This window comes from Eleutherodactylus coqui, chromosome 5 (assembly GCF_035609145.1).
Source record: "Eleutherodactylus coqui strain aEleCoq1 chromosome 5, aEleCoq1.hap1, whole genome shotgun sequence".
In the NCBI taxonomy this organism is placed as follows: domain Eukaryota; kingdom Metazoa; phylum Chordata; class Amphibia; order Anura; family Eleutherodactylidae; genus Eleutherodactylus; species Eleutherodactylus coqui.
In genome coordinates, this window is record NC_089841.1 from 23,117,539 (window position 1) to 23,141,280 (window position 23,742).

A 23,742-nucleotide genomic window follows, 5' to 3' on the forward strand; every position below is an offset into this window, starting at 1 on the left:
TGACATAGGGATGTTACGGATTCAATAAGGTCTTTACTTCTGGACGGTGGAAGCCGAGATTCCTGGATGCGGGAGTCTAGGAGTACAACTAAATAAATCTTCTGTGGACCCGGAATCAGATCAGACTTTTGTTTGTTTATTATCCACCCTAAATCATTCAGAGTCGACTATGGACAGATCTGCGCGTATGGCTTCTGTGGTTTTTGATACCAACAGAAAATGGTCCAGATATGGAAAAATGAAATCTGATTTCGCCTAAAATAAGCTATCATTTCTATCACTATCTTCGTGAAGACTCTAGGGGCAGTCAAGATATCGAAAGGTAGAGCCATAAACTGATAATGATAGATTATGTCACCATCCTGCAGAGCGAACCTCAGATATTTGTGGTGAACTGCGGCTATTGGGACGTGATGGTATGTGTCTTTAAGGTCTATAGTGCACATGACGCTGTCGGGATCTATTAGCGGTACGATGGACTTCACGGTTTCCATTTTAAATTTCTTGTAGGAAATAAATTTGTTTAAAGCTTTGAGGTTGAAGATGGTTCTGATAGAGCCGTTTGTTTTTTTTGATCAAGAAGAGGGGGGAATAGAATCCCTCGTGTTCGGGAACCTGCGTAATGACTCCTAGGTCCTTAAGTTCCTGGATGACCTCTAGCAGATTTATCTGTTCTTGTGGGGAACCTGGGGAGGTAAGAAAGAATCTCTTAGGAGGTAGGGAGTGAATTTCGATACCCGGTTTCAACTCTCTGAAGTACCCAGGGGTTGGATGTTATCCTCCGCCACTGAACCAGGTAACATGCTAGTCTACCCCCTGTTGAGTCAGAAATGGGTTGGACTTCCTCACCCCGACCAACCTCCTTTGGGGTGCGACCATCTTCCCGTTTTCCCTTTGATTCCTAGAGGTGGCTGTCATGTCCTCCTTGGAAAGGATGGCTTCCTATAGGATTTCCTGTCTGGAAGGGCCCTGCTTTTGGCTCCCACTTTCTCAAGTATCTTATGCAAGACGGGCGCGAACATATATTTGCTTTGGAACGGAATGGCGCAGAGTTTATTTTTGGATGTTACGTCTGCTGCCCATGGTTTTAACCATAACTCTTCTTGCAGTATTACTGAGGGCCGCGTTTTTTTGTGCCGTATCTAACGGTTTCTGCTAACGCGTCTGCTAGTAAAGCAGTGACCATTTTCAAAAGGGGAAGACAGCTGGCTAATTCTTCCCTGGGAGCCCGGTCTTTAATAGAGATTTCCATTCTATTCAGCCATAAGACCATGGATCTGGCTACTGATGTTGCCGCAATATTAGCTTCGACGGTAAAGGACGTTGCTTCCCAGGTCTTCCTCATCAGATAGTCAACCTTTTTGTCCATCAGGTCCGAGAGCTGAGATGCGTCCTCAGAGGGTAGAAAAGTTTTCTTGGCCACTTTAGTGATCTGTTTGTTGACCTTTGAGGTTTCTCTATACAGGCGGACGTCTTCAGAAGCGAACGCCAGCCGGTTCCTAATCTCTTTTGAGACGGACAGTCTCTTATCTGGTTTTTTGTAGTTATTCTCTAGTCTCTTACTACAGATAACGCACTTTTTAGATTTTTTCCTGGGGTCCGCTTTAGCGTTCGGACCTTTCTTATCCATCTAACCCAGTGTTCCCCAACTCCAGTCCTCAGGGACCACCAACAGGTCATGTTTTCAGAACTTCCTCAGTGTTGCACAGGTGATGTAATTATTGTCGGTGCCTCAGACATTGCCACAGGTGTTCTCACTATAGGATATCCTGAAAACATGACCTGTTGGTGGTCCCTGAGGACTGGAGTTGGGGACCCCTGATCTAACCCATACAAAAAATGGGGGAGAGGGGAAGAAGGAAACATATATGCAACCAAAAAGAAGATAAAGATGGATAGCGCTCCAAGAAATGGATAAGACGTGGTTGTCAAAAAATGCAGAGAATATACGTAAATAAATATGGGGCAATCGTGTGCAGAAGGTAACTCACCCCGTGACGCCGGGCCCGTCTGTGGGGTGCCCGTGCGTCAATATCCAAGATGGCGTGTCAATCCAGAAGGAAATTCCTCACACCGGTCTCATGAGACATCCTGAGGAGAGCGTCTTGGTTGCTCCCGGCGATGAAAAAACCACCACGGGATAGGGATAGATCAATGTGAAAAACAGAAAATTAACCAGCGCTCCGGTGCTTTGGAAAATGGCAGATGATGCAAGGTAGTGCAAACGAGGTGTATATGATGTGGATGTTTACTTACTTCGCAGGGGTGCTAGTGGTTAAGCACCCCTGAATCCAAGGTAGCAGGCAGAATTCAGAAGGTATATATAGTAATTCCTTTTTATTGCGACGCGTTTCAGCCGTTATATCGGCCTTTCTCAAGCATAAAAACATCTACAACATGCCTGCATTATATAGTGTAGGTAACTAACAAACAGTTGCATGGCCTGCAAACATGATGGTGCAATAGGTTAAACAGAAAACATGGACTGGAATATACATCAAGGGGTTAAATGTCAATAATCACTTATTCGATATATATATAAATTCAAAAATTCACCTATCTATATACTCCTCATGAACGTGTGGATTAGATGATATAGAATATCCAAAGAGTTCCTATATATACTATTATTGTCTTAAACCGATGCCAGGTCTTATTGTTAGCCTGTGGCATAATTAGCAGGGTTTTGACTGAGGTGGGTGTGGTTATCACATGATCATAATGCCATAATGGTGTCCTAGCAGTTTAAAGTTTTAAGAGAGAAAAAAAAAAAAAAAAAAAAAAACGGACAGATCTTAATGGGAGTTTAATAACATTAACGACATTCCTAAACCTGTTGCTTGCTACCGCTAGGCTAACAGGGTTTGACTGAGGTGGGTGTGGTTATCACATGATCATAATGTCATAATGGTGTCCTGGCAGTTTGAAAAGAGAAAGAGAAGGGGAAAAAAAAAAAAAAAAAAAAAATAAAAAATAAAAAAAAACAAAAAAAAAAACAATTAAATAAAAAATTAAATTAAAAAAAAAATTAAATAAAAAAAATTAAAAAAAAAAAAAAATACAATAAAATAATAAAAATAAATAAATAAAAAGGCACAAAACAGATCTTTATGGGAGTTTAATAACATTAACGACATTCCTAAACCTGTTGCTTGCTACCGTTAGGCTAACATACATGCGGGCTTCTAGTGTGGTTCGTGCTCAATCCCGCAGCGTTAATGTTGCCTTGGTGACTCTGGGGTAGCCGGCGCGCGCACTTCTAATGACGCTCGCGGTAGGGACTTTGCGTGCTGCCCGCGGCGTTCGGGTCGCTATGGAGACTCTGGAATGACTGGTGCGCGCACTTCCTGTGACGTGTGCGATGGAGTAATGGCGCTCCGGACCGCAGCATACACGTTGTCATGGTGACTTATGGGGCGGGGTATTAAGGAAGTGACGCTGAACGCGTCAAAATCCCTCAGTAGTCCATCCCGCGGCGTTCATATTAGTTCATAGCACAAAGTCTAAGAGGGGTGTCGTTAGACACATGGAAGGCCCTCATAGATCTACAGGTAAGAATCTCATGGAACATGGACTATGTTCCGAGTATCTTTTCCCTGTGTAACGCACCCGTAGGTGCTATCTGAGTATGATGGCATTACTAAAAATAGCTATAGAATATTAGTAAGTGCAGCCCAACAATATTGGCTGCACGATACCATATGGCTACAAACGAGGGGCATTATGAATAGAAAATTGGATCTATACATTTTTTGGCTGAAGTGCATTATAGATGCAGAGAAGGAACATTCAAAGATTAACTTTACACTAAGAGTGAATAGTAAATATACTGCAGGACCATTTCTGTGTAGTATTTAACAAGTATATGACGGGAAAATGAAGGTTTATACTTGGGAACCCACAGCACCTCTGTATATACTGAATAAAATTGTGAGATATATATAGAAACTACGTACATGGGAGATGCTTGTATTCATATATATTGTGATGATCCTAAGTTTATAATCTGATGGTAGAGTGTCTGTTATTTAAAACTTATATGCAATTTAGAAACTACATGTATATGTGGTGTGCCTCTAAACTGGATGACCAATATTTTGAGTCTCTCACATTTTTGTTTCTATTACACAACTAAACATATAAAAGTGAATACAGTTATGATTTCTTGTTAAAATTTCTCTAAAACCTCATTTAAGGGCTCATGTCCACGGGCAAAATATGATTTAAGATCCGCAGCGGATATCCCGCATGCGGATCCGCACCCCATAGGGATGCATTGACCACCCGCGGGTAGATAAATACCCGCGGATCGTCAATAAAAGGGATTTAAAAAAAAATGGAGCATGGAAAAATCCGGACCATGCTCCATTTTCGTGCGGGTCTCCCGCGGGGACGGCTCCCGCGGGCTTCTATTGAAGCCTATGGAAGCCGTCCGGATCCGCGGGAGACCTAAAATAGGAATTTAAAGTATTTACCATCCGGCGCGGGCGGGGAAGGTCAGCTGTTCCTCACGGCCGCATCTTCCTTGCTTCGGCTCGGCGGATGTGCCCGGCGCATGCGCGCGGCACGTCGGCGACGTGCCGGCGACGTGCCGCCGGCGTCAGGAATTCATCCGCCGGCCGAAAATGAAGATCCGGCCGTGAGGAACAGCTGATCTTCTCCGCCCGCGCCGGATGGTAAATACTTTTAAATTCTTATTTTCGGCGCTCATGTCCGCGGGGCAGGAGGGACCCGCTGCAGATTCTACATGGAGAATCTGCAGCGGATCTGATTTTCCCCGTGGACATGAGGCCTAAGCCATTCGGTATGAGGGTATTGAAATAAAATATATAAAACATTTCCTTCTGTTTTTCACATTGATATATGCAACCAAGCAATCAAAAATGGCAAGTTTGCATATTCCATTTTTTGGCATATAGCCACTCACGGTTTGTAGAGTATCTGTTTCTCCATCTCGTGCTGAGCTGTCGTGTGTAGACATGCTGAGGCACTTCTCGCAGCTGCAGGATAACTTCTATAGGAGTAGAGCCTGCTTTATGGAGAAGTTTGTTTGAAATTGGCGCCATTTCCCTGTCTGCGCCGGTACCCACGCCCCCTATGTTGTGTGCGTGATGTCACCACGCCAGATGACGTCACCGGTACGCGCGCTGAGGACCAGGGAGGCCACCGCTGCCATTCCCCTGCCAGGAGGAACTACCTGATCGCGGCAGCCAAAAAGTGCCGACCGGCTCACGGAGACCTGCGCTACTCGGCGGCTGACGGTTCCGTGGTGGCGCAGGTCAGAGATGCAGGGACTACAAAGGTATGCTGCCCCGACCTCTTCCCTCCGGTAAGTGGATCTCCCTGGCGCTTGCATCTGGCCACCGTAGGGACAGGAAGACACTAAAGAATGGTGGAAGGGAGGTGCTTTTAAGGGCTCTTCCTGTCCCTACCAAGTTCAGAGGGCAACCTCCATTGTAAATGGGGCCGTCGGGATTATGACCTGAAAAAAGGTCTTCCTCTTCTGCTGCTTTTCCTCTGGAAACTCTTTTTTCTTATCCGCTGCTTTCTATAGGATTTTGTCCAAATCCGTACTGAAAAGAAATTGCCCATGGAAAGGGAGAAAGCATAGTTTGCTTTTAGAAGCTAGGTCACCTGACCACGATTTTAACCACAGCCCCCTTCTGGCGGAGTTGGATAGTGCCGTTGTTCATGCTGAAAGCTTCTCCGTTTCTGCTGATGCGTCTTCCAAAAAGTCTGTAGCCATCTTTAGGATCGGAAGTAAATCCAGGATTTGTTCTCTTGGCATTTTGTTGGATAAATGAAGCGCCAATTGCTCCAACCATACCCCCAGGGTTCTAGCCACACAAGTGGCCGTTACCCCGGGCCGTTTTGCAGTCCATAAGGTACCTCAATCATGTGGCATTCTTCAAACAGGAGTGTTGTGCGCTTCACCACTTTGGCTATGAGGACATCCACCCTGGGTATTTCCTCCTAGTTTGCCCACACCTCCTCCTCAAATGGATAGCGCCTTTTGACGCCCACGAGTGGAAAAGGACCCCATGTCGTGTTTGTTCCATTCCTTCTGGATTAGCTTTGATATATTTCCATGGACTGGGAAAGTATGCTTAAGCCTTTCCCCTAGTCCTCCGATCATTTCCTCCAGAATTGTGCGAGGCTTCCTGGGCTCCTCCATCACAGATTTTATGAGCTCTGAAAGGTCCTCTTGATGAAACAAATATTTTTTATAGTCGTCTTCGTTTGAGGATTCCTCTGGAGCTGGCTGCTCCTCAAAGTCGGAAATTACTGAACTTGTTTCAGAATATCTTTCTGGACTATAAGGGTGCCTGGACACGGATGCTGCCGTCGGCTGCACTGTCTGTGATGTCAGGGCTGAACGGACCTCCTCTTTAATCAGCTTCCTAATGTCCTCAATAAAACTGCCCAACTCCTCCTTAGCTTGGCTATGCCGATGCTGGAGCACTCATTCTCCTCTAGTACTGCAGTCACCTTGAGACAATAAGCCTGCAGCAGCAGAGCTTAGTTTAGCGTACAGCAAGTCTTCTGTCAGATCCCTTTTTAAATCCCTTTTTCTTTTTTAATTTGGCGCCTCTTGCACCTAGCCATGCCCCATCCACGAGTCACAAGACGCCGCCAAGCTGATGTCATCATGCTGCTCACATGAAGACGCTCTTCGTCCCTCAGCGTCATGCTTAAGGAAGGTGGAGAGCGCTGTGCCGGCCCCTATACCAGCACTAGTCTGTGCTCAGGACAGAGGAGGAAGCCTATGACCCCCACTTTAAGGCCCCCATGGGCCACTGTGGGAGGAATCTGGCCTGGGGAAACCACCCTATGTGGTATCCCAGGAGTCGATCCTCAGGAAGGGGGGACAGGCTGACAACCACTGTCCACCCGACCCATTGTAAGTCTTCTTTTTTTTTTGCTCCACCAGCACCTCTCTGTGATCCTGCCTAATGGCAGGACAGGAAGAACACTGAGGAAGATGGGAGAGGGGGGAGCTTTTAACCTCTCGGCGTTTCCTGTCCTATCAGGAAGAATACACACAAGTCACAGCAGCACCACGTAATAAGAAGTACTCTCGAAGATACGTACTTGTCTTGCAAGCCCCAATCCGGACCCGGACACCTGGGATCCGCTATTCCAAATTCCAAACATCCACCAGGAGAGGCAGCAAGTAAATGGGATCCTTCATCCAGAAAGCATACAGAGTCGGGTTAAAATAACCTTCCAATCTTTATTGTTTAAAGACTGGCATTCTACAGCGACAAAGGCCATAGTGATCTTGGCCGAAACATCGCTGTAGAATGCCAGTCTTTTAACAATAAAGATTGGGAGGTTATTTTAACCCGACTCTGTATGCTTTCTGGATGAAGGATCCCATTTACTTGCTGCCTCTCCTGGTGGATGTTTGTCCTATCAGGAAGAGGCTATCTCAGGTGGTGCTGTCGTGGAGATGACCGGGAAAATAAACCTTTTCACAGACTACGTTATCCTAGCATTCACTAACCCAGAGTCATCATTAGCTTATGTCGTCAAAACATTGCAAAATTGTGGTTCACTATCCTACTATAAAGCCAAGTCTTCAAAATCTCTGATAAGGGGATTAACATAACAAAGCACAACAATTGTCATCCAATTTCCTATCCCAGTGGAGTCCCCACTCAATTCCCTATCTTGGCATTGTATTACTGCCCGACACCTCAAACCAGCTTAAAGCCAACTTTCCCCACCGAATAAAATCAATATAAAAAGAACTGGACAGACGAGCCTCCTTGGGGTTGGGATGGATGGGCAGGATTATACTATATTAGATGTTACACTCCCTAAAATCATCTATGGACCCTCCCTATACCCATCCCGATCACAACCTGCGCTTCCCTCCACAAACAAATGAACTCATTCATTTGGCAAAAAGCAAAACCCCACATAGCCTTCTCTTATGACCAAAAATAAAAAACATGGTGGCCTAAGCCTACCTAACCTCCAAAACTACCACAACTCATTTTTGATTGATCAAATCAAAGCAAACACCTATGTGCTACTCATCCCGACACATGGCCATCAGTAGAATCATACTGCACAAATCTCAGACTGGAAACCCTTTTTCCGGTTCCTCTCCAGCCGCCCCATTCACTTGTCCTCCTCATACCTTCCCCCATTACAGACAACCTTAATAGGGTGGAGAACAGGATTCAAAAAAGACCTCCTTCCCCAGGATAGCCAGATCCCTCCAATCCCCCGGTCAACATTTTAGTTTTTGATCCCTAAAATCTCCCTCGACGTACGGTCAAACACTGGGATTAAATCGGCAGCAGATTTACTATAACGGACAACTGACAACATTCTCTTTAATCCAGGAAAAATATAAAATTCCCTCTTCCGAGTTTTATGTATTCCTCCAAGTAAGAAAACCTCTTCGCACCCGGCCAGCCAAATTAATATCCCAACGATTTTTAAAAGACCAAATATCCAATCCCCTTAACCAATACAAGAATCGGACACAACAAATCTACAGATTGTTATCTGACATGTTACTAAGAAAGAAAAAGTATCATTTCTAGAATGGGAAATGGACCTCTCAAGGCAATTCAGCATACAAGAATGGCAAACTGACCAAAAATGGGCCGTAAAATCTACACCATGCGCATCCGACCACGAACAGTACTATAAATTATTGGTCAGACTGCACTATACTCCATTAAGGCCTCATACATCCATAGCAGCGCATCCCCTCGTAGACCTCATACATCTCTAGTAGCATATCCCCTCGTAGACCTCATACATCTCTAGCAGCGCATCCCCTCGTAGACCTCATACATCTCTAGCAGCGCATCCCCTCGTAGACCTCATACATCTCTAGCAGCGCATCCCCTCGTAGACCTCATACATCTATAGCAGCGCATCCCCTCATAGACCTCATACATCTCTAGCAGCGCATCCCCTCGTAGATCTCATACATCTCTAGCAGCGCACCCCCTCGTAGACCTCATACAGCTCTAGCAGCGCATCCCCTCGTAGACCTCATACATCTATAGCAGCGCATCCCCTCATAGACCTCATACATCTATAGCAGCGCATCCCCTCATAGACCTCATACATCTATAGCAGCGCATCCCCTCGTAGACCTCATACATCTATAGCAGCGCATCCCCTCGTAGACCTCATACATCTATAGCAGCGCATCCCCTCGTAGACCTCATACATCTATAGCAGCGCATTCCCTCGTAGCCCTGATACATCTCTAGCAGCGCATCCCCTCGTAGACCTCATACATCTCTAGCAGCGCATCCCCTTGTAGACCTCATACATCTATAGCAGCGCATCCCCTCGTAGACCTCATACATCTCTAGCAGCGCATCCCCTCGTAGATCTCATACATCTCTAGCAGCGCACCCCCTCGTAGACCTCATACAGCTCTAGCAGCGCATCCCCTCGTAGACCTCATACATCTATAGCAGCGCATCCCCTCGTAGACCTCATATATCTATAGCAGCGCATCCCCTCGTAGACCTCATACATCTATAGCAGCGCATCCCCTCGTAGACCTCATACATCTATAGCAGCGCATTCCCTCGTAGACCTCATACATCTACAGCAGCGCATCCCCTCGTAGACCTCATACATCTATAGCAGCGCATCCCCTCATTGTTAGAGAAACTGTGGACAAATAGGATCACTGCTCCATTTTTTCTGAAGTTGCCCTCTAATCTCCACCCTTTGGAAAAAGGTGTTTAACATGATAGAAACCCTCCACCTCTACGCAACTAAAAGCAAACCGGATTTTGCGTGTCTACTGTTAGGGATAGATAATTTTGCCATTGGACTGCCATATACTACACACCACTCATCTTACAATGGCGCACAACTGGAAAAGCTCCAGAGTTTCTTTCATGAAATGAAATATCTTCTATAGTCTCATCTAGCTGCACCTACGGAAAAATACTGACAGTCCAAAGCAGAACATTGGATCCCTTATAGCCAAATGGGACATTGGCTGACAAATCACCCCTCAATTAGCATACAAACCCCTCACATCCCACCCTTCATATATCCAGGTCTTAAACCCCCTCCTTCCCCTAACAGATCCTTTAGCCATAAGGTAAAAGCCTTGAAGTTGTACCAACAAGTTTCTATAGCTGATATCTAGTACTCCGGTGATGAACTACATTACCCAGCAGATCTTACTTTTGTAAGAAGGAGCATCAGTCTCTTTACTGTTCAACAACGTATCGCATGTTTAAGAGCTCTCTGTCACGGTACAGAAACCGTATTCTAACCCAACAAATGTGTCAACTTTATTATAAAACCCAATAAAAATGATTGAAGAGAAAACGTTGTATGTATTCCAAGACTATTAATTATTACTACCAGGACATTATAGTCCCAGTGTTTCTGGAGGCACATCATACAAACAGTAGCTTGATTACCACAGAAGACAAACACAGCTTGGCTCCTTCCACAGCAGTGACATCACCACAGGTCCTTCAGCCCACCGGATCTCTGTGGTGGAGGTAGGTCAGTGTGTTCTGTCAGGACTGCTGACATAATAGCAGATCAGTGGTATTCTAATTTTATTATTTTTGTCATCCCATTTTCAAGAGCCCTAACTGTGCTGTTCTTCTGTCGGTAAGACTGTTTTACATATGTTGTAAAAACGTCAATGACATCACCAGGGGGCGGAGCGATGGCATCACCATATTCACAGACAAGTGGTCGTTAGTATCAAACTACAGGACATCTCGCAAAAGCTGAGTTCGCGGACAACTATGTCAATGAAAAATGTAAGTTATTGGAAGCAGAAGATGGCGGAAGAAAAGAATTCAAAGAAACCAAATGTCTTTGAGAAGAATAAAAGTAGTACAGTAAAGGAAAAAAAACTATAGAAATTGGGTGTAGTAATCGTACTGACCCATAGAATAAGGTTATTATGTAATTTTTGTTGCAGTTTGCGCGCCGTAGAAACAAGACTCGCCAAAAAAAAGGCAGAATCTCGGTTTGTTTTCATTTAACGCCACTTAGAATTTCATAAAGAGTTTTTCATACCTTATACGGTACGTTAAATAAAACCATTGAAAAATACAACTCGTCCCGCAAAAAACAAACCCTCGTACAGCGACGTCGAAGGGTAAATAAAACGTGTTACAATTTTTTAAAAGGGGCGGAGAAAAAAACAAAACTGGAAAAAAAAAAAGGGGCCGCGTTATTAAGGGGTTAATGATGTGCAGTTATGGGAGCTGAAGCATTACTCGGGAGGGGGTTACCACCGAGAGATGAGGTGCAAATAATGCAGGTAAATCACTAAATGTAGCAGTAAAACATAACTTTATTAATAGGTTCTATAGAGTTTAATACAAGCACTAAATGAGGGTAATAATACCAAAAACTATATAATAAACACCTAGTGGTACCATCGGGGGGCAACCGCTTCCCCACTGAGCAATACAACCAACTGTCATATACTCACCTCCCCCCTCCCGCTGTGTCCCACCATGGTGCTCTGTCCCTTCCCCCGCTCAGTTTACAGCTGCAGTCCCGCCCGGTTTGTGGGACGTCACAGGGACTGCAGCCAATAAGAGCTCAGAGATTCATCTTTATGTGAAACTGTACAAAGGCTTTCCTGATACCCAGATAGGTGATATCCACGACACCACTCTCATCCACTACTTCTGTGAAGGGGAATGCATTGTGGCTTGCAGTTTGCCCCCCGCCCCGACAATCACAAGTAGTCCAAACTAGCCGGGCCTCATGTAATTGTAGGGTCACAGCAAACTGCGATACAACCGTACTGACCGCCATTACATCCCAATGAGAAGAGTATTGTGGTCAGAGTCTCCATGTAGCCACAGCCGTACTGGTGACCCCTTCACAAATGTAGAGGGGTTCTACAAATTACCAATATGAAACTAAGAGAACAATAAAGGCAGACAATGATATTTTATTGGCCACCATCGCTCACAAGTCCCACCAAGCAGGATTCCCACTCTGTAGATACAACCTAGCAGCTCTTACCCGTGATGCCAGATCCCTCTTCCTGCAGTCCCGCAGGGACTATATGCAAAGCGGAGCAGGAGCTGGTAGAGATACTTGGGGGGACAGGGGCAGCATGGGCCAAGGCCCCTCTCCAGCCCTGCACAGCCGCCGGCTACTGTAGCAGTAAGTCTGTTGAAGCAGAGATCTTCGGTAGCCACATTCTCTTACTGATGCACGATACAGCAGCCATCCGCTATGTAGTCACTGACTAACATCACTGTATGACTGGGATGCTTACATATCAGCAATTAGTAAATGCATATTGCTGATCTGTAGGCCTTCTGATTATACACTGACTTTAATTAACAACTGTGTAGTGAATGGCTCTACTAATCCAACTAGCACAGCGTCCTGCCTGGCTCACACCCCACTTCCTGCCTACAAGCACCAGGGGCACATGCCCCACATCACCCCTCCCCAGCTATGATCCTAAATACATCCATTACCTGGTGATGGGAGCAGCTGGCGGGCCTCCATCATGGCGTCCTTGTACAGATCCTTGTGTCCTTCTAAATACTCCCACTCCTCCATGGAGAAATAGACAGCGACATCCTGACACCTTATAGGAACCTGACAACACAATATACAGTCATTACCCAGAAGCCTCCAGTGCTGTTACTGTATAATGTCCCAGCATTCCCTGCAGCGTCACCTCTCCAGTCAGCAGCTCAATCATCTTGTTGGTGAGTTCTAGAATCTTCCCTACATTGATGTTCTTATGTATCAGATGGCGAAGTGGGGGCCCCATGATTGGGCTCAGGGGTCTTCCCCATCCATCACACACAGGGGCCCGACAGTCATCACTAGAGGTCTTCTTCACTACTGTGTAATCCTGTGTATGGGGAGACAATAATAAATATCACTACTGGCATTTCCAGAGTCCATCACCTCCCCAGTGACATCATCAGTCATTACAATAGATAAGAATGACATATGACATCACCAGAATCTCTCCCCTCTCCGGTGACATCATCTGTTATAACCATAGACAAGAATGATGTAATCTGACATCACCAGAATCTCTCCCCTCTCCGGTGACATCATCTGTTATAACCATAGACAAGAATGATGTAATGTGACATCATCAGAATCTCTCCCCCCTCCAGTGAAATCATCTATTACCATAGATACGAATGATGTAATGTGACATCATCAGAGTCTCTCACCTCCCCAGTCAGCTGGAGGAGTATCTCTAGGGTGAGGTTGAATACACTCTCCGCCATCTTGTTTCTGTCCTTCTCCATCTCTGATGAATGAATCCTGTAGGGACCTGAATGGAAACAATATGAACCGATGTAAAAACCACAAAAACCAACATCTCCAAGTTCAGCTGCTTTTTCCAGGGTTTTCTCTGAAGTGCTGCAGTGTTTTAGCGCACAATATAGATGTCTGCAATGTACATACGTGTTGGGATGTATGTGTGACATCGGGCAGCAGAATCCTCCGGACAGCCTCCCGTTAACCCCTTCCTGCAGCCATTTCTCATCCCCACCGCCCAACGACAATTGCTATTATATCTGCTAATAAAGCTGGATGAGCGCCGGTATTGTGAGGGACAAGTAGGATGTTTAATAGCAGCATTTAATGTGGGAGAACCTTAGAAATACTTTATTAGGAATTCATTTAATAGGAAATTTTATAAAAACATTTGCTGGAATCCTTTAACCCCTTAGTGCTATAGGTAGTACATGTACGTCCTGCAGCGTCGGGGTATGTATGAACGCGCGGCGATCTCCCTCCATACAGCGCGAGCGCCGGCTGTTTACTGCAGCTGATACCAACTCCGATAAGCTGTCAATTCTGATAGCGCCATTTAAATGGGATGAGATTGCAGGGAGCCGTGCAGGTGTCATGGCAGCCGGGGGCCCTCTGTAACGCCCCGGGGCTGTCCTGGCAGAATTCCTATCAAGCCATGCCTGTGGCTCCTCCAGAAAAGAAGTGAGAAGATGAGCCCATTCCCATCTAATTACTTCTCTGTACTAATTACGTACTGACTCCACGACCTAAACGTTTACCAGCGTCCGGATCGCGGCATCCAATAATCCGCACAAACCTCAGTAAAGTTTACACCGCCCTATCCCGTCTGGGCCCAATCTGTAGCAGAAAGTAGGCCGACCACTTCTATAGCGAAAACCCGTTACACGCTGCCGTCACAGAGATAACAAATATCACTAGCGAGGAACGGCTAATACATACCTGATGACAGATGGAAAACATCCTGAAGGTCATACAAATGGCCACCAATATAAACCTGCAGGGGGCGCCCTCCAGCCCCACACCTGCCCTGCAAAGAATTGCATCTTCTACACCCTGGTGATCAGAGGCATCTCGTCCTTCATCTACTAGGACTTACTATTCTTATACAGAGGAGTCCACATCCCGGTGGTAAGAGGAATCTGGTCCTTGAGCCGCTAGGACTAACTATTCTTACACAGAGGAGTCAACAACCTGGTGGTCAGAGGTATCTGGTCCTTCAGCCACTAGGACTTACTATTCTTCTACAAAAGAGTCTACATCCTGGTGGTCAGAGGGATCTGGTCCTTCAGCCACTAGGACTTACTATTCTTATACAGAGGAGTCTAAATCCTGGTGGTAAGAGGAATCTGGTCCTTCAGCCGCTAGAACTAATTATTCTTAGACAGAGGAGTCAACAACCTGGTGGTCAGAAGAATCTGCTCCATCTACTAAGAGTTACTGTTTTTACATAGAGGAGTCTACATACTGGTGGTCAGAGGGATCTGCTGCTTCAGCAGCACGGACTTACTATTCTTATACAGAGGATTCTACATCCTTCTGGTCAGAGTGATCTGGTCCTTCAGCCGCTAGGACTTACTGTTCTTATACAGAGGAGTCTACATCCTGGTGGTCAGAGGGATCTGGTCCTTCAGTCACTAGGACTTACTATTCTTATACACAGGATAAGGTACTGGACAGACCCCGTTGACCATAATGAGTTCTGGATGGCAGTTTCCTGGATAAGTAGCACAGGGTGGTGTAGAGACTTCAGGCTGTCAGACATTGTGTGTGTCAGGCCTTGGGCCTATCTTAGCTTCTATGTTATGGTTGTCATTTGTCAGGCCCTGGGAAAGCTGGATGAATTCAGTGTTCTAACCTCTCATTCCTCTACTTTGTATCTGGCAAGCCTTCGATCTACAGGAGGACAGGAAGCCCTTTGTCCCACCAGCTACTGACAAGGAGATGCTAAATAGGCCCCTGCTGGCATGGATTGGCACCTTGGATGGTTCAGGCAGACATCCTGGTGCCCAATTTTACATCAGAAGGAAATCATTTAATAAAGGATATTTGGGCGAATGAAGGTCTTAGCCAGATATGAATTAGATTTTCTGAATCGGGCTGACCAGCCGAACAAAACTCATCTACAGGCATTGAGGTCCAAGGCTCAGAGCACCCAGAACTGCATATCTGGGGAAATATGGATGTCAACCCATCCGTGCGTGGGGTCAAACCATATGTAAAATCAGGACTAAGAATGTGCCACGCCCAAATTCACGTTTACATAACATAGTGACATAGTATGTAAGGCTGAATGAAGACAATGTCCATCTAGTCCAGCCTGTCTATCCTCCTGTGTTGATCCAGAGGAAGGCAAAAATCCCCAAGGGCAGAAGCCAATTAGCCCTTTTGGGGAAAAAATTCCTTCCCGACTCCCTAATGGCAATCAGACTGTTCCCTGGATCAACCCCTAATAGTTCCTACCTGCCTGTATACCCAGATTGACAATTAACCTAAGACTTATATCCTGTAATGTCCTTCCTCTCCAGAAAGACATCAAGTCCCCTTTTAAACTCCTCCATGGATTTTGCCATCACCACTTCCTCAGGCAGAGAGTTCCACAGTCTAACTGCTCTTACAGTAAAGAATCCCCTTCTATGTTGGTGATGAAACCTACTTTCCTCTAATCGTAGTGGATGTCCTCTTGTTACCGTCGTAGTCCTGGGTATAAACAGATAATGGGAGAGATCCTTGTATTGTCCCGTCATGTATTTATACATAGTTATTTAATCACACCTTAGCCGTCTTTTTTCTAGAGTAAATAATCCCAATTTGGATAGCCTCTCTGGGTATTCCAGTCCCGTCATTCCATGTATTAGTTTAGTTGCCCTTCTTTGAACCCCCTCCAGTACTGTAACATCTTTCCTGAGCACCGGTGTCCAGAACTGTACGCAGTATTCCATGTGAGGCCTGACAAGTGCCTTATATAATGGAAGGATGATGTTCTCGTCCTTCACCCCTATACCTCTTTTAATGCACCCCAAGACTTTATTTGCCTTTGCAGCAGCTGACTGGCATTGGTTACTCCAGTTTAGTCTATTATCCACTAATACCCCCAGATCCTTTTCCATATCACTTTTTCCCAGCGGTACCCCATTAAGTGAATATTTGTGACATCCGTTCCTCCTGCCCATGTGCATAGTCTTACATTTTTCAACATTGAACTTCATTTGCCATTTTTCTGCCCAAGCCCCCAGCTTGTCCAGGTCCGTTTGTAGCCGCACATTGTCCTCCGTTGCATTGATTATATTGTATAATTTTGTGTCATCTTCAAATATTTATATTTTTCTGTGCAGCCCCTCTATCAGGTCATTGATAAATATGTTGAACAGAGTGGGGCCTAATACTGAACCCTGTGGCACCCCGCTAGCGACTGTGGTCCAATCAGAGTACGAACCATTTATTACCACCCTCTGCTTTCTATCATTGAGCCAATTTTTTACCCACTTACACACGTTTTCGCCCAGTCCGAGTTGCCTCATTTTGTATATTAGCCTATTATGTGGCACGGTGTCAAAGGCTTTAGAGAAGTCCAGATATACAAGATCAATAGATTCTCCCTGGTCCAGCTTAGAGCTTACTTCATCGTAGAAACTGATCAGATTTGTCTGACATGAGCGACCCTTCATGAATCCATGCTGGTGAGGAGTTATTCCCTTATTCTCCTTGAGGTACTCATCGATGGTGTCTCTAAGAATCTCCTCGAAAATTTTTCCCGTTACTGAAGTGAGACTTACTGGCCTGTAGTTACCAGGCTCACTTTTGCTCCCTTTTTTGTAAATTGGAACCACGTTGGCAATGCGCCAATCCAATGGTACTACACCGGTCTTGATAGTGTCTAGAAATATTAGATATAGTGGCCTAGCTATCTCGTCACTTAGTTCCCTTAGTATCCTTGGGTGTATTCCATCTGGGCCCGGCGATTTATCAATTTTAGTCTTCTTTAGTCGCTTCCGCACCTCCTCCTGCGTTAGGTATGAGATATTTTGTGATGGGTTCATTGTATTCCCCTGCATCTCGTGTGGCATTTCCTTTTCGTTTGTGAATACACTTGAGAAGAAACTGTTTAGTAGATTTGCTTTCCCTCCGTCATCATCAATGATCTCTCCTGCATTATTTTTTAAAGGGTCAGCGCTCTCCCTGCAAATCCTTTTGCTGTTAATACAGTTGAAAAATAGTTTTGGGTTGTTTTTGCTCTCTTTGGCCATCAGTCTTTCCGCCTCCTCCTTGGCAATTTTGATCCTATCTTTGCATATTTTGTTTTTTTTCCCCTGTACGATTTTAGCGCTTCTTCGCTGCCTTCTTGCTTTAGTAGTTTGAACGCTTTCTTTTTTTCGTTTATTGCCCCCTTTACCGTCTTGTCGAGCCACATTGGTTTCCTTTTAGTTGTTTCTTTTATTTTTAAAGGGAATGAACTGCTCACATGAGGCGATTAGGATCCTTTTGAACTTTTCCCATTTGTCCTCCGTACTGATATTTTTGAGGATGTTGTCCCAATTAATGTTACCGATAGTAGTTCTAAGCTCATCAAATTTTGCTTTACTAAAGTTTAGTTTATTTGTCGCTCCCTGATAAGGCTTCTTATTGAATGACAGCTGGAAATTGATTATATTGTGGTCACTGTTCCCCAAGTGGCCCTCAAACTGCACCCCCTTTATACGTTCCGGTTTGTTAGTTAGTACTAGGTACAGAATGGCCCTCCCTCTTGTTGGTTCCTGCACAAGTTGGTTCAGGTAATTGTCTTTAATTACTCTCAAGAACTTATCACCCCTGTGAGATTTGCAGGTTTCGTTCTCCCATGTTATATCCGGATAATTAAAGTCCCCCATGATAATTACTTCGTTGCGGTTTGACACCTCTTCTATCTGCCTTAATAGTAAGTTTTCAGTTTCTTCTGTTGCTTTTGGTGGTCTATAGAAGACCCCTATCAGGCTTTTGTTATTTTTTTCTCCCTGTATTTCTACCCACAGAGATTCCACCTGTTCTTCTCCTATATCCTCCCGTAGCCTCGGATTCAAGTTCGATTTGACGTACAGACATACCCCTCCCCCTTTCTGGTTCCTACGGTCCCTTCTGAAGAGATTGTACCCCTGCAAATTCACTGCCCAATCGCACTTATCATCAAGCCCTGTTTCCGTAATTCCGACTATATCATAATTTTCATCAGTCATTCTCGCTTCAAGCTCACCCACTTTACCAATCAGACTTCTTGCATTCGTGGTCATACAATTTATATAGTTTGTTTGTTTGTTTTTAATTTGTTTTGTTGCTATTCGTACTAATGGCTGATCTATCAGTTCTAACTGTACTAACCCCACCCCCTGCTCGACCCCCATTCCCTTTGCTTGGACCCGGGTTGCTAGTTACACTGGCTACCTCACTATTTCTCATTTCACACTCCCCCCCAGTCCCTAGTTTAAACACTCCTCCAGCCTTCTAGCCATCTTTTCCCCCAGCACGGCTGCACCCTTCCCATTAAGATGCAGCCCGTCCCTACGGTAGAGCCTGTAGCCGACAGCAAAGTCAGCCCAGTTCTCCAGGAACCCAAATCCCTCCTTCTTACACCAACTCCGGAGCCACTTGTTTACCTCCCTAAGATCCTGCTGCCTTTCTAGTGTGGCTTTAGGTACAGGTAGTATTTCCGAGAAAACTACCCTGGAGGTCCGTGCCCTGAGCTTGGACCCTAGGTCCCTGAAATCATTTTTGAGGGCCCTCCATTGACCTCTAACTTGTTCATTGGTGCCAACGTGCACCATGGCCGCTGGATCCTCACCAGCCCCTCCCAGTAATCTGTCAATCTGATCCGCGATGTGTCGAACTCGAGCGCCAGGAAGACATCACACCGTTCGACGATCCCGGTCTTTATGGCAGATTGCCCTATCTATCTCCCTTATAATTGAGTCCCCCACCACTAGAACCTGTCTAGCCTGCCCTGCACTCCCCGTCCCCGTCTCACAGGAGCAGTCATCCCGCTGGCGTTCAGAGGGCATGTCGTGCTGCAGCGGTGCTGGCTCTCACACGCTGCTGCAACCGCTCAACTGGTCACACGCTGCCTCCGCTCAACCACTCACACGCTGCTGCCTCCGCTCAACCGCTCACCCGCTGCTGCCTCCGCTCACCCGCTGCTGCCTCCGCTCACCCGCTGCTGCCCTCGCGCAACCACTCACCCGCTGCTGCCCTCGCGCAACCACTCACACGCTGCTGCCCTCGCGCAACCACTCACACGCTGCTGCCCTCGCGCAACCACTCACACGCTGACACTTATGCGCAACCGTTCAAAAAAAAATTTTTATTCCCCCCCCCCCCCTTACAAACACTTAGACCCACAGACACACACACACACAGAAGACACAACTAGGGCACACCAGATACACAGAAGACACACACTTAGCTCACAAACACACACAGAAGATACTTATCGGCTCCTGCGGCTCCTCCACTCCTCCTGGTGACATCACCTGCTCTCCCGGCGGCCGCTCACTCTGCCCTCCTGTCTCAGCTGCTCCGTTCTGGTCCCCTCTGCTGCTGCTGGGGCTGGACTCCTGGTGGCCTCTTGGCGTCGGCTACTTCTCTGCTCCGGTCTCACCTTACTGCCCCTGCTTCGGCGCCAGTATCGGCTCCTGCGCTGCTGCGATGTCCCCTTCAGCCCCCCACCCTCCCCCGCTCGTGCCTCTGTCTCGGCGCGCTGCTCCTGGCGTCTGACGACATGGGGGGCTTTCCCGCCAAGATATGACCGAAAACGGGGAATTATGATTTTCCACCAGGAATACAGGACTCCACCCCAACCCACCAGTGACATCAGAGGGGCGGGGTAAGGAGTGTTCTGAGGGTCCTTTTATAATGTGGGACCCTACAGGCCCCAAATTGTCAGATCCTACAGATACGCCTTAGCATAAGGCTTCAACCCCTTCCCACAACAGGGCGTAAATTCAAAATCCCTCTGCTCCTGGCTGCCATGTGTAGCCAGGAGCAGAGGGATGTCACCCAGCATGTGATCATTTAAAGTGTAAAAAGCTTACATTTCATCTCCCCCCACGGATCATATCCGTGAGGGAGGATGAAATGACGTACGTAAGGCCCCTGGATTAATCCGCGGACCTTACCCTAGCTTTTGCGCAAGCGCCCATCGCCAAAATGGCGGACGCATTCGTAAAAGTCAAAGATTGCCCGGGAAATTCAAAATCTCCCTGCTCCTGGCTACAAAATTTAGCCGAGAGCCTGGAGATTTCACGGAGAGCCGCGGTGAGCGGTTTCTGATCACGTGTTGGCCATTTTCCAATGGATAATGGCGATCACGTAAAAGTTAAAAAAGGTGAAGCTTCATCTCCCCTCCCTGATGTGATCGGTGAGAGGAGATGAAACTTTTTAGCGGGGGCTCCGTATTTGCAACCCGACGCGATCTTTCTCCGTGAACTTTCCCGGATTCTGCACATGCGACCACCGGCAAAACACTGGACACATGCGCAGGAGTCGGGGAGCCCGGGAAATGTAAAATCTCCTTACTTCCAGCAACCAACGGTCGCCGAGAGCCTGGAGCAGTGACCTTGTTGAGCGGTCGCCGGTCACGTGATAAAAAGGTAGCGATCTACCTTAGGTCGGTCTCACATGACCGGATAGGAATTACGGATTCCGCATGTCTCTGATTCGCGGTAATACGCAGATCATTTGCATTGGATTACACAATTCCGCTCACATTAGCGGGTCGGAATTACGTAATCCACTGGCAGAAAAGAGAACGCAGCAGGTTCTATTTTACTGCGGAGATCAGCAACACAGAGCCCATTGTGCTCCATGGTCGTGGATATACCCGCAGCCCATACGCAACTACATTGTATACGGCTGCTGGTACCCGTGTCATCGCTAAGCGACGGTGCGGGAAATACAAACAAAACAATATATATACTGCGCATGACCGCCTGTGTGAGTAGGCAGTTATGCGCAGTAGATTACGCGGTTGTATGCAGGGTCACAGCCGGGCTCACAGCTGGGATCCGCTGCGGGTCTCCGCAAGCGGATTCCACATATGGCCGCAGGAGCCCGGCGTTATTCAGACCACTACCTGTAATACGTATTTTACAAGAAGCCCTGGGAACGCTCGCCTTCGTGCAGTTCCAGGAGCAGCTTGTTGAGCGCCTTCTGTGCGAGACCGCCGCACTTCGGCAAGCTTACGGAGACCCACAGAGCGCCACTTTTTACACCCCATCCGCGCGGCTGAGGTCACAAAATAGCCCCCAAAAAGCATGAGAGGAGGGGGGATACCCGGTTTTATTGCCCGATGTACCCATCCCAACCAGCCTCCGTAATTACCCCTGTCTTCGGAAATACCACACAGTTCATATTATTACTTTCAGCTAAGATTTGGGGAACGCTGAAAAGGGGGGGAGGGGTGTAGGAATTTTTCAACGTGTCAATTTTTATTTCGTACAAGTGGGCAATGGGGCCTGGAATTTATTCAGTTGTGCCCTGCAATCCAACAGTGTTCCCTCTATTACAGGCCTTGCCATGTTTCCTGTAAGTAGATTAGGGCCACAGCGGGAATGTTTTTGAACACGGGACAAACGGGGGTATCCATTTTGGGGTGAACGTCTTCATTCATGTATGTGCTTGACAAAAAACTGTTTTTAAATTGACAAAATTGACAAAAAAATGAAAATCGTGGGCAATGGGGCCTAAATCACCTTCATGCAAAATGTCTGTTCTGAAAGTCACCGATTACTCCTTTCATTTTGGGCCCCGTTGTGCATCCAGACATAAGATTAGGGCCACAATGGGCATGTCTCTGAACACGGGACAAACGGGGTTATCTATTTTGGGGTGAACGTCTTCATTCATGTGTGTGCTGTTCAAAAAAAGCGTTTTTTAATATGACAATTGCCAAAAAAAATGAAAATCACAATTTTTTCCTTTTGCTTTGCTTGAATTCATTCAAAAACTGTGGGTTCAAAATACACAGTACACCCCTAGATAAATTTGGTAAGGGGTCTAGTTTTCAAAATGGGGTCATTTGTGGGGTTTCTCTATGGTTTTGGCCACTCAAGAGCTCTACGAGTGGGCAATGGGGCCTAAAACACCTTCAAGCAAATTTATGTTCTGAAAGACACCGACTACTCCTTTCATTTTGGCCCCCGTTGTGCATCCAGACATAAGATTAGGGCCACAATGGGCATGTCTCTGAACACGGGACAAACAGGGGGATCCATTTTGGTGTGTCAATCCTCATTTTCATGTGCACTATAGAAAAAAAATAGGTCTTTAAATTTGAATTCCTGAAAAAAAAGCTGTGTGGTCAAAATGCTCATGACACCCCTCAGTTGATACATTAAGGGGTGTAGTTTTTAAATTGGGGTCATTTGTGGGGGTATCTATCATTCTGACACCTATGAGCCTTTGCAATCTTAGCTTGGTGTAGGAAAACAACGGGTTCTTCAAAATGCTGAAAAGTAATGTTAAATTTGTACAGCTCCTAAATGGTTAAAAAAACACACAAGTTTTTCAAACATGCGTCCAGAATAAAGTAAACAGGTGGAACTATATATCCCATCAAAACTTTGTACAGTATGTTTGGACATATTTGAGATATTATAGCTGAAAATGTGAAAAAATGACAATTTTTTCAAAATTTTTACAATATTGGTACTTTTAATAAATATACATAAATACTATCATCACAGAGGTGAGGAAAAAGAAAAAAAGAAACACATTCACTGAAAAAGCCAAAAATACCTGAAGGTCTGCAAAGCAGACACGGTCGCCATAGGCACGATCGCCATAAGGCAGGCACAATCGCCACCTCTGTGATTTTATGTAATTTATCGTGAGTTAGCGTAGGTACTGACGGAAGCGGTGTGACCTCGACGCGGTCCGTCAGCCTATGCGTTTTGGCCAAAATGCAGTACTAACACCCGCATTTTATCAGTATGCATTAGTACTTTTGTATGTAGTTTGCTAGTTGGTGGGGGAGCCCAAGATGTCAGCCAGTGTGGCCCACCTTAGAGATACAGGGCAACCCGCTGTCATATCAGCCAGGGTTGATATCCTGTATGGTGGGTCACCACCTATCTATGGCTGACATCTTTGGTATCGTTCACATGTGCAGGCTTTTAGTATATGCAGTCACTCCTCCCCATTCTGGGCTGGGTTGAGTGGGTGACTGCATATTAGCTTGCCAGGAACAAGTTGCTCCTCCACACATTATTGTCTGGCTGACTACATATCCTCAGGGCTTAAGGCCTTTGCGCCTGCCCTACGGCGATTGTGCCGGTGGCGATTGTGCCTGCCTTATGGCGATCGTGCCTATGGCGACCGTGTCTGCTTTGCAGACCTTCAGGTATTTTTGGCTTTTTCAGTGAATGTGTTACATAAATACTATCAGTCTATTTTTACCAGCTAAATGAAGTACAACATGTGGCGAAAAAACAA

The 23,742-nt window shown here is 46.1% G+C and overlaps 1 protein-coding gene across 1 annotated transcript in view; it reads right to left on the reverse strand.

The window, feature by feature from the left end:
• LOC136627330 (zinc finger protein 271-like) overlaps positions 1-23,742 on the reverse strand; it is a 95,277-nt gene that overhangs the window by 34,707 nt on the left and 36,828 nt on the right. Inside the window, exons 5-7 of the mRNA XM_066602345.1 lie at positions 13,197-13,300; positions 12,683-12,862; positions 12,477-12,600 (exon numbers count right to left, since the gene is read on the reverse strand). Of these exons, the coding sequence (XP_066458442.1) occupies positions 12,477-12,600; positions 12,683-12,862; positions 13,197-13,300 (408 nt within the window). The remainder of the gene's footprint in view (positions 1-12,476; positions 12,601-12,682; positions 12,863-13,196; positions 13,301-23,742) is intronic.